Below are 11,983 nucleotides of genomic sequence, written 5' to 3'. Positions count from 1 at the left end.
GAGTTGAGTTTCAAAGTGCTTGTCACCTACAACCCAGCAATATCACTTGTAGAAAGATGTCCTCAGAAACATTCATGTGTGCAAAGATGGCTGGATAAGCCTGCTCACTGCAGCACTGTTTATAAGAGACAACAAGACAAAAAAAAAAAAAAAAAAGAAACAAAACTGGAGAAGTAACATTGTTAAAATGTTCTACAGATTCCATGTAATTCTTATCAATATTCCAATGACATTTTTGTAGAAATAAAAAATTCTAAAATTTATATAGAATCATAATAGACTCCATATAGTCAAAGCAATCTTGAGCAAAAAGAACAAAGCTGGAGGCATCATATTGCCTGACTTCAAAATATACTACAAAGTTATAGTAATCAAAACAGCATGTCACTGGCATAAAAACAGGCACATAGACCAATGAAACAGAATAGAGAGCCCAGAAATAAATCCACACACTATAGTCAATTGAGTTTCATCAAACACGCCAAGAACACATAATGGAGAAAGGACAGTCTTTTCTATAAATGGTGTTGGGACAACTGGATATTCATGTGAAAGAATTTAGACTCTTATCTTACATCATATGCAAAAATCAACTCAAAATGGATTAGACTTAAATGTAAGAGCCAAAACTATAAAACTCTTATAAGAAAACAGGGACAAAATGTCATGGCATTGGTCTGAGCAATGATTTTTTGTGTAGGACTCTCAAAACACAGGCAGCAAAAGTGAAAATAGACAAATGGAATTGCATCAAACTAAAACGTTTCTGCACAGTCAAAAAAAGAGAAAAAGAAAGAGTGAAAAGACAAACTACAGAATGGGAAAAATTTTTGCAAACCATACATCTGATAAGGGGTTAATATCCAAATATATAAGGAATCCAATCCAAGAGTAAGAAAGGACAAAACCTGAATTAAAAGTGGGCAAAAGATTCAAAGAAATCTTTCTCAAAAGAAGACATAAAAATGGACAACGGGTATATTAAAAAAATGCTCAACATCACTAATCATCAGAGAAATGCAAATTAACCCCACAATGAGATATCACCTCTGACCTGTTAGAATCGCTATTATAAAACATAAGAAAGATAATAAGTGTTGGCAAGGATGTGGAGAAAAGGGAACTGTTGCACCCTGTTGATAGGAATGTAAATTAGTACAGACATTATGGAAAACAGTATGGAGGTTCTTCAAAAAATTAAAAATAGAACTACCTTATGATCCAGCAACCCTACTACTGGGTACATATCCAAAGGAAACAAAATCAGTATATTGAAGAGATGTCTGCAGTCCCATGTTAATTGCAGCATCATTCACAATTCTCAATCTGAGTGTTCATCAATAAATGAATGGATAAAAATATGATACATTTATATACACAATGGGATACTATTCAGCCTTTAAAAAGAATGGAATGCTGTCATTTACAGCAACATGGATGGAACAGGAGGATATTGTGTTAAATGAAATAAGCCAGGCACAGAAAGACAAATATCCCATGATCTCACTTATATGAGGAAGGTAAGAAAAGTTGAACTCATACAAGCAGAGTAGAATGGTGGTTACCAGGCGCTGGGGTAGGGGGAGGGAGATTGGGAGGATTTTGAGATGTTGGTCAAAGGATACAAAATTTCAGTTAGATAGGAGGAAACATTCATGAAATCTATTGCACAACATGGTGACTATAGATAATAACAATGTGTTGTATTCTTGAAAAATGCTAAGATAATAGATTTTAATTGTCCTCACCCCCAAAATGATCAGTATGTTAGGTAACGTTAACTAGCTGGATTTGGATTTAGCCATTCCACAATGTATACATATTTCAAAACACGTTACTTACGATAAACACGCACAATTTTTAATTTTCCTTATGTACGTCTTCATCTGGCTGTTCATTTTTATTGTTTATACTTTTTTTTTTCATTTTAAAATTTATTTTGAGATACAGTCTCTGTCACCCAGGCCAAAGAACAGTGGCACAATCATGGCTCACTGCAGCCTTGAACTTCTGGGCTCAAGTGATCCTCCCACCTCAGTCTCCAAAGTAGCTGGGACTACACCCAGCTTATTTTTTTTTTTTAAGTTTTTTTTGTAGAGACAGGGTTTTGCTATGTTGCCCAGGCTGGACTTGAACTCTTGGCCTCAGACAATCTTCCTGCCTCAGCCTCCCATAGTGCTAGGATTACAGAAGCAACAGCTCATTTTGTTATTTATTTTTTGAGATGGGGTCTTGCTCTGTCACCCAGGCTGAAGTGCAATGGCACGACTTTAGGTCACTGCAACCTCCAAATCCTGGGCTCAAACGATCCTCCCAACTCAGCCTCCTAAGTAGCTGGGACTACAGTCATGTGCTACCATGCCTGGCTAGTTTGTATTCTTTTTTTTTAATTGTATTTGTTGATCATTCTTAGGTGTTTCTCGGAGAGGGGGATGTGGCAGGGTCATAGGATAATAGTGGAGAGAAGGTCAGCAGATAAACACGTGAACAAAGGTCTCTGGTTTTCCTAGGCAGAGGTCCCTGCGGCCTTCCGCAGTGTTTGTGTCCCTGGGTACTTGAGATTAGGGAGTGGTGATGACTCTTAACGAGCATGCTGCCTTCAAGCATCTGTTTAACAAAGCATATCTTGCACCGCTCTTAATCCATTTAACCCTGAGTTGACACAGCACAGGGGTTGGGGGTAAGGTTATAGATTAACAGCATCCCAAGGCAGAAGAATTTCTTCTTAGTACAGAACAAAATGGAGTCTCCTATGTCTACTTCTTAATACACAGACACAGTAACAATCTGATCTCTCTTTCTTTTCCCATTTCCCCCTTTTCTTTTCGACAAAACTGCCATCGTCATCATGGCCCGTTCTCGATGGTCGCTGTCTCTTCGGAGCTGTTGGGTACACATCCCAGACGGGGTGGCCGGGCAGAGGCACTCCTCACCTCCCAGACGGGGCGGCCGGGCAGAGGCGCTCCCCACCTCCCAGACGGGGCGGCCGGGCAGAGGCACTCCTCACTTTCCAGACAGGGCGGCCGGGCAGAGGCGCTCCTCACCTCCCAGACAGGGCGGCCGGGCAGAGGCGCTCCTCACCTCCCAGACGGGGTGGCCGGGCAGAGGCGCTCCTCACCTCCCAGACGGGGCGGCCGGGCAGAGGCGCTCCCCACCTCCCAGACGGGGCGGCCGGGCAGAGGCACTCCTCACTTTCCAGACAGGGCGGCCGGGCAGAGGCGCTCCTCACCTCCCAGACAGGGCGGCCGGGCAGAGGCGCTCCTCACCTCCCAGACGGGGCGGCCGGGCAGAGACGCTCCCCACTTCCCAGACGGGGCGGCTGCTGGGCAGAGGCGCTCCTCACTTCCCAGACGGGGCGACCGGGCAGAGAGGCTCCCCACTTCCCAGACGGGGCGGCTGCTGGGCAGAGGCGCTCCTCACTTCCCAGACGGGGCGGCCGGGCAGAGAGGCTCCCCACTTCCCAGACGGGGCGGCTGCTGGGCAGAGGCGCTCCTCACTTCCCAGACGGGGCGGCCGGGCAGAGACGCTCCCCACTTCCCAGACGGGGCGGCTGCTGGGCAGAGGCGCTCCTCACTTCCCAGACCGGGCGGCCGGGCAGAGACGCTCCTCACCTCCCAGACCGGGTGGCGGCCGGGCAGAGGCGCTCCTCACTTCGCAGATGGGGCGGCCAGGCAGAGGGGCTCCTCACAGCCCAGACGATGGGCGGCCGGGCAGAGACGCTCCTCACCTCCTAGACCGGGTGGCGGCAGGGCAGAGGCGCTCCTCACTTCGCAGATGGGGCAGCCAGGCAGAGGGGCTCCTCACATCCCAGACGATGGGCGGCCAGGCAGAGACGCTCCTCACCTCCCAGACGGGGTGGCGACCGGGCAGAGGCTGTAATCTTAGCACTTTGGGAGGCCAAGGCAGGCGGCCGGGAGGTGGAGGTTGTAGCGATCCGAGATCACGCCAGTGCACTCCAGCCTGCAATCCCAGGCACTCGGCGGGCTGAGGCAGGAGAATCACGGGAGCCCGAGGCAGAGAGGTTGCAGCGAGCGGAGATCAAGGCAGTACAGTCCAGCCTTGGCAACAGAGGGAGAAGAAAAGAAAAGAAAAGAAAGAAAGAAAGAAGGAAAGAAAGAAGGAAGGAAAGAAGGGAGGGAGGGAAGGAAGGAAGGAAGCCTTTTATACTATTTTTTATAATAAACTGGCAATAGTAAGTAAAGTGTTTTCCTGAAAAACAAACTGGAAACAACTGTTTAGCAACAAGAAACTGCCTGACCAGGTAGAAGGACGTGGTAGTTCTGTATGTATTGATATGGAATATAGTCAGAGATAAATTGTTTAGGAAAGTGAAAAGCAAGTTGCAAAAGAACCCACAGTATGATGTCATTTATGTTGTTAAAAACGCCACAATGATGTGTGTGTGCACACTGAATAAAAGAAAATTCTGGAAAGAAACTAATGGCCAGCAGTGTCACAAAGGGGATAGGTAGTTTATTTATGTGTGTGTGCAAAGTTTCGTATTGTAAGAATTTGCTACAGCCTGTGTTATTAGCTTTATAATGAAATAGAAACTGAAAAAGTTTAATTATTCTCAATTCAGTTTAGGTTCTGTCTGTGGAAAACTTTCCTGGATTCCCCAGCCCCCACTCCCCGCCCCATCTTACCACCCCCTCTGCCATCTCTGAGTCTCAATTTTCTTTTCTGTAAGGATTTTCATCATTTAACCTTATTTCTTCTGAATGCACTAAATGGTAGTTATCCTAGCACTTACGAGGATGTCGGAAACATGGTTCATTGTCTGACCCTTCCGACTCTGACTAGTTTGAGTACATTTTGGGGGGAATGTAGGAGTCAGGGGAAGAGGAGTTCCAAAAAGAGACTACTAGAGGGTGCAGCTGTCCAGGAAGAGACTCCTGGAGAGAGCAAAGAGCGTCCGACGTTTTTCTCGAGAGGCGCCGAAGTTTTCCGGAAAGAGACGACCAACTGAGAGGTGGGCCCCCCCAAAGCCAGCTGCGAAAGCCACCGAAGATTTCCGGAGAGCCAACGAGTCGGCAAGAGCCACTTACCGAGAGTTGCCGAACGTGTACGGAGATAGCCGAATAGGTGGAAGGCGGGGCCACAAGAGCGCTTCCCGCAGGGAACCTAAGGCTTCAGAGAGCCGAAAGGTTGGGAGGCGTAACCACTTACAGGCCGGAAGTGTCCGGGGTGGACGCATTCGGGTAGCCGAAGAAGGCCCAGGATTTCCGAAGCGAGCCGAAGCATCGCGACAGTTTTCAGCGATAGCTGATCGGTCGGAGCTGTTGCGCGGAACACAGTCATGGCGGCGGCCAGAGCTAGTACGTTGGACGATGGCGAGGAGCCCTCGCCGGAGGCTGAGGCTCTGGCCGCGGCCCGGGAGCGGAGCAGCCGCTTCTTGAGCGGCCTGGAGCTGGTGAAGCAGGGTGCCGAGGCGCGCGTGTTCCGTGGCCGCTTCCAGGGCCGCGCGGCGGTGATCAAGCACCGCTTCCCCAAGGGCTACCGGCACCCGGCGCTGGAGGCGCGGCTTGGCCGGCGGCGGACGGTGCAGGAGGCCCGGGCGCTTCTCCGCTGCCGCCGCGCTGGTAAGGTGGGCCCGGGTCCCGGCGTGGGCGGCCCCGAGGCTCTGGGGCCTGGGCGGGTGAGGGACTCTCCTGCGCTCCGAGCCTTGATTTGCCTCAGTTTCTCCTTCTGTGCCTTCTGCCGTGGCCGGCCTTTCGGAAATGTTATTCTTTCATCCCTTTCTTCATTCGTTAAGTCTTAAGAAACCACGTGGCCATGCAGCGTAAAGCTTTTGTCCTGGGGCCGTTCTGCCTGGTTCAAATCTGGGCTCTGTCATTATTGCTTAACGTTGTACGTGTTTAACTTCCCTGAGCCTTGGTTTCCCCATTTGACTTGTTTCAATTTTCGATCATTATCTTTCCATTTATTAGTTTTAAGAAACATGTAATTACAAGTACTTGCCCCACTGGAGCCAGGCTCTCTGGGTTGAAATACTAACTGCTGCTTATGTAGCCTTTCAACGAGTTATTTAGCCTCTCAGCCTCGGTTTTCTCACCTGTAAAATGGGAGACATAGTAGCAGTATCCATGTCATAGGGATGTTGTGACCATTAGAGGAGGTATGTGTGCCATGTATTATGTTCGAATGTGTGCCTGGCACATAGTGCTCAATAAATGCTGGATTTCATTAAATTGCCAATTTTTTCATTAACCATCATTGTGCGCTAGCACCATAAACCTTGTCCTCAGATGAGAAAGTGACACTCAGAGAGAAGTAACTTGCCCAAGGTTACACGGCCACTAAGTGGCCGATCCAGGCCCTCAGCTCTGTATGCCTCTGACTCAGAAGCACTGGCTTTTTACTTTTACGCTTCTTGCCTTTCTTTCTTTTATCAGTATTTTTTAGGTACCTGTGGGTACCAGGACATTGTTAAGTGCTGGGAGATCTGGGTGGAGGATATTCAGTAGCCAGCAAGCAGACACATTGCTGCCGTTTCAGAGACTTAAGATTTCATGAAGTTATTTGTGTGTTCATATTTCTGTTTTCAGCCTCTTATGATCTGTTTCGTTAAGCAGAGATTGTATTATAGCTGGCTTGTTTATTGCTGTATCCCCATTGATAACATCTCTTAGTTTCTGGAAAAGTGTACTGAGCCTGGTTGACTTTCAGTAAGGATTCATTGAATTTATTGGAGCTATTGTTCCTTGTATAGTAGCAGAAACTGAGGCTTAGGAAGTTCATGTAATTTTTAAAGATTAGATTAGACAACTAATAAGAAAAGGAGTTGGTATTTGAACCCTGTTCACTCTGACTACAAAGATGAACCTCGAAGCCAGCACACTGCTTGGCCTCCTGTTTGTGTCCTCATCAGTAGAAACTGCTCTGACTGGGCTGTGCCTTGCTCTTTGTTTTTATTTTTTGAGACAGTGTCTTACTTTGTCACCCAGGCTGGGGTGGTGCAGTGGCACAATCTTGGCTCACTGCAACCTCCGCTGCCTGAGTTCAAGCTATTCTCCTGCCTCAGCCTCCCAAGTAGCTGGGACTACGGGCGCATACCACCACGGCCGGCTAATTTTTGTATTTTTAGTAGAGATGGGGTTTCACCCTGTTGGCCAGGCTGGTCTGGAACTTCTGACCTCAAGTGATCCGCCCGCCTCCGCCTCCCAAAGTGCTGGGATTACAGGCACGAGCCACCACACCCGGCCTTTGTTTTGTTTGTTTTTTAGAGAGTGAGTGTGACAAATGAAGTTCAGTGAGAAAGGGTGGTTTGGAAGGGAGGAGGAAGCTATGGCCTCAGTTTAGCTGCGGGGTGTTCCCAGGCATAGTCCTGCAGGGGGCATGAGCAGAGGAATATTCCAGATGAGTTCAGTTGTACCATTTCCTGTAGCATTCCTAAATCGTCCTGAAATAAGTAGATACAGATGGAAAAACTGGCTTAATCTTTGAAAATTAAGTTTATCCATTAAAAAAAAAATCCAACCCAATAACCACTTATGTCTTGATTTCAGGAATATCTGCCCCAGTTGTCTTTTTTGTGGACTATGCTTCCAACTGCTTATATATGGAAGAAATTGAAGGCTCAGTGACTGTTCGAGATTATATTCAGTCCACTATGGAGACTGAAAAAACTCCCCAAGGTCTCTCCAACTTAGCCAAGACAATGGGGCAGGTTTTGGCTCGAATGCACGATGAAGACCTCATTCATGGTGATCTCACCACCTCCAACATGCTCCTGAAACCCCGCCTGGAACAGCTGAACATTGTGCTCATAGACTTTGGGCTGAGTTTCGTTTCAGCACTTCCAGAGGATAAGGGAGTAGACCTCTATGTCCTGGAGAAGGCCTTCCTCAGTACCCATCCCAACACTGAAAGTATGTTTGAAGCCTTTCTGAAGAGCTACTCCACCTCCTCCAAAAAGGCCAGGCCAGTGCTAAAAAAATTAGATGAAGTGCGCCTGAGAGGAAGAAAGAGGTCCATGGTTGGGTAGAAGAATGTGTATGACAACCACACACAGTGAAGCTCTCTTTTCAAAGTAAATTTGAAGAAATGCTACAAGTATGAGATGAGATCTAAGTAAAGGTGTTAAGATATTTTTAAGTGGCATGTGATCGTGCCTGTGGTGTCATTATCATCTGCACTTCACTCAAGAGCTTACTATGTGTCTTAAGTTGTGTTCTAGGCAGAATTGGGTATTTAAAGTAAATCGAGCACCGGCTTCTCCCAGATTGTGACATGTATATCTCAGATACATGGGTGTGGCATCGAACCACATAATGAAACATTATTCTCTTTTTAGTCCTTGTGAGACAAGGATGAAGTCTCAGTTGCTGATACTCACTGAGCTTACTGGCCCTCTAACCCAGTGTTTTTTTGTTGTTGTCGTTGTGTACATGATATATTAATTTTGAAACCAGTTTAATGGGATACAACCAGCATTTTTAAAAATGAAATAGAATTACAGCATAGAAAATATCAGTGTATTGTTTTATGAAACTTTCACATGTATATATAGACCAAGAATATGTACTGAGTTTTGATGTCAAATATATGTCTCTTTCAGGGTCGTGATCAAAAAATGAAAAATCTGCTTAACTCCAATTTCTCTTTTAAAAAAGCAGACTTACAGCTTTCAGGCAACTGAAATTCAAGTTAACATTGTTTTTATTTTTATTGCTTTATATTTTTGTGGTTACCTTCTAAGACAAGGGATTGATACAAAGTTCCTTTTAAGTTTATACCGGTAAACAAACTGAGTTGATTTCTATCACAGGCAGTAAGTAGGTAGAGCAAAAATGGTGAAGTGACTTGTGAAGACTGAAATTTGATGAAGTCTGGTTTAAGGCACAGGTAAACTGAGTGTGGATGCAAAAGTACCAGGAGCTAGCTTTTAACCTTGCCCAGCCTCAATTTCTTTTCTTAGAAGAAGCTATGTGTGGGTGGGAAGGGAAGAGAGGGATAATAAAATACCCTTCTTCCTTGTAAACTCCAATCAACAAATATATTTTGAGTGCCTTTTATGTTCCTTGGCACCCTGTTGGGTATTGAGTACAATGGTGAGCCAGACAGACACAGTGCCTGTCCTTTTGTAAGAATATTTATTTTTATAAAAAAGTATAAATTATACAGTGGGATGTTTTGATATACATTATGAAATGATTGCTACAGCCGAGCTAATCAACACCCATCACCTCACATAGTTACTGTCTTGTTTCTTAATATGGACATTTACAGCTATGAATTTCCCTCTGCACACTGCTTTCATCACATACTCTCAGTATTGGTATTTTGTGTTTTTGTTTACATTCATCTCAAAGTATTTTCTAATTTCCCTTGTGATTTCTTCTTTGACCCCTTGATTGTTTAGAAATCTGTTAATTTCCACACGTTTGTAAATGTTCCAATTTTTCTTTTGTTATTCCTAGCTTCATTCCATTGTGTTCAGAGGTGATACAGTCAGTGCCTGTTCTTATGAAGCAAACATTCTATAATAGTAGGACCAGTACCTTGTCTGTTTCATTCACCACAGTCAGCATGCCCCAAGTGCCCAGCATGGGGTGGATGGCCAGGAATGAGTGAAAACTTCTCTTCCTGGGTAGTTGTGACTAGTAGAGAGGAAAAATAATATAATTGCCTGCTTACTGCATGTCAGGCATTGGGCTAGGAATTTTTATATTGGATCTAAAATAACTCTTAAGTTACGCATTATCCCCATTTTATAGATGGAGAAACTGGCCCCAAAAGGTGGGAACTTGTCCAAGACGTCACAGGTAGCAAGAGGTACTTTTACCTGGCTCCAAATCTGTGTTCTTTCCACTGACAAATGAGATATGGGATATGGTGCATCTTTACAGCACTATAATAAGTATTGGCGTATAACATTATTTTCAAGGAACTCCAAGGGCCACAGGAGCTGACAGGTTTTTCAGTTAATATTCCCAGCATGAATGAGATGCCTCATTCCTCAGTTTCCTCACATGTACTATAAGGCTAGTACCTACTTTGTTGAGGTATGGTTGGCTTGTGTGCATTGTCAACAAATCCCTAGTTGATAGGGTTTGGCTGTGTCCGCACCCAAATCTCATCTTGAATTGTTCCCGTAATCCCCACGTGACATGGGAGGGACCCAGTGGGAGGTAATTTAATCCTGGGGGCGGCTACCTCTGTGCTGTTCTCATGATAGTGAGTGAGTTCTCACGAGATCTGATGGTTTTATAAGGGGCTTTTCCCTCTTTTGTTCGGCACTTCCTGCTGCCACGTGAAGAAGGATGTGTTTGTTTCCCCATCTGCCATGATTGTAAGTTTTCTGAGGCATCCCCAGCCATGCTGAACTGTGAGTTATTAAACTTTTCCTTTATAAATTACCAGGTCTCGAGTATGTCTTTATTAGCAGTGTGAGAACGGGCTAATACACTAGTACTCACTATGTGCCAGGCACTGGAGATCTAATAGAGGGGAACATGAAGCTTACTTTCCTGGGGAACATAAGACAGTTTCAGACAGTGATGAGTGAAGATGTGAAGGAAAACCAGAAACACGGGAGATGAAGAGTATATCCCAGGCAGGCTGTGGCATGCGAAGTTGGTGAAGAAGAAACATCCCTGACAGCAAGGCTGGTGTGGCCGGCATCAGTGAGCAAGGAGGAGGAGCAGAACATGAGATGGGAGAGGCAGGGCCAATCCTACAGGGCCATGTTACAAGGTTGGGTTTTGTTCTTAATGGGACTCAGGGTTTTTAACAGGGTGATACCTGATCGTTTTGAAAGGGTTGCATTGGTTGCTGGCAGAAAACCATAGAGGGCAAGAGTGGAAGCAAGAAACCTGGAAGTGAGAAGGTGACCGAAACCAGCTGGTCCAGTGAAAACAGTAGCCAGGGTGGAAGCTGTGGCGAGCATGCTCCAACTGCTTGGCACAGGACCTGGCAGCCACTGAGGCAGGGGACGCGGTGGAGAAGCAGGCTTGTCTGGGGTAACACCCGAGGTTCGTTGTCTCATGGTCACGGAGATCAAGGACAGGGACCCACAAAGAGTGAGGTGAAGAGCAGAAATTTAATAGTTGAAAGAAAGAGAATAGCTCTCTGATACAAGGGGGGTCCTGGAAAAATGGGTTGCTGGATCTGTGGTGAAATGCAGGGAGTTTTATAGATGAGCTGGTGAGGAGGTGCTGTCTGATCTACATAGGGTGTGAAAACAGGTTGGACCCAGGTGTGCCATTGGCATAGGGTATGAATCTCTGGGCACCCCCACCCCAGTCTTTTATTATGCAGGCGAGTTCTCTGCCTGAGCTGTGCCATGTTGCCCATTTCTTTATTACTGTACACGTGGTAAAAGAAAAGGGAAGATGGAGCCTCTGTGTTGGACATGCCTGGCCCCCAGGTAGCCCTTTTCTATTGGCACAGCTATCAGCATTCGCCCGTGCAAGCTTCCAGCTTCCTTATCTATGTTTGCAGCTGGATTTTTCAGGCTGCTCTTTGTTAGAAAAGAAATTATTTCTGGGGCTGCTTTTTTGTTAGAAGGGAAATTCCGCCGAGGACTCTTTTGCCCTCAATATCTGCCTAAATAATTTCTACCTCCGGTATCAGTGGCCAGTAGCAGTGGGGGTAGCTGCAGCTGTCAGGAAGCAGTAATGATCTTTGCAAGTGTCAAGAGGGAGAGTGGCAGATATTGGAGACTGGAGAAACGTCACAAATGCCTCCAGGAGGAGAATTGTCCATCTGCACACTTAGCCCTTGGCCCACAGTGGGAAATAAAGGGTTAACAAATGTTGCTAGGTGAACAGTGGATTCCTTCCCTAGTTGCTCTCACAGAGGGCTAAGGAACCCTCTGCACTTTCAGATCCCTTGACATCCACTGGGGAGCTGCAGGTGCTTTGCAGTGCTGAGCCAACAGCACTAGCAGTTTTGTGTGAATCTCCAGCTGAAGCAACCAGATGAGGATTATAATCTCCATTTTATGGTGGAGGAAACACTTGGCAATAGGAAATATCAT

General features: G+C 46.0%; 1 protein-coding gene across 1 annotated transcript; it reads left to right on the top strand.

The window, feature by feature from the left end:
• The first annotated feature begins 4,506 nt into the window (after nucleotides 1–4,506).
• TP53RK (TP53 regulating kinase) lies at nucleotides 4,507–10,361 on the top strand. Its single transcript, XM_002830387.4, has 2 exons — nucleotides 4,507–5,582; nucleotides 7,509–10,361. The coding sequence occupies exons 1-2, from the start codon at nucleotides 5,300–5,302 to the stop codon at nucleotides 7,985–7,987; spliced, it is 762 nt and encodes a 253-aa protein (XP_002830433.3). The 5' UTR covers nucleotides 4,507–5,299; the 3' UTR covers nucleotides 7,988–10,361.
• The last annotated feature ends 1,622 nt before the right edge of the window (nucleotides 10,362–11,983 follow it).

The sequence above is a fragment of the Pongo abelii genome, chromosome 21 (genome assembly GCF_028885655.2).
Source record: "Pongo abelii isolate AG06213 chromosome 21, NHGRI_mPonAbe1-v2.0_pri, whole genome shotgun sequence".
Taxonomy (NCBI): Eukaryota; Metazoa; Chordata; class Mammalia; order Primates; family Hominidae; genus Pongo; species Pongo abelii.
The sequence above is the reverse complement of the archived record's forward strand: the minus strand, read 5'-3'. Positions and strand labels throughout refer to the sequence as shown.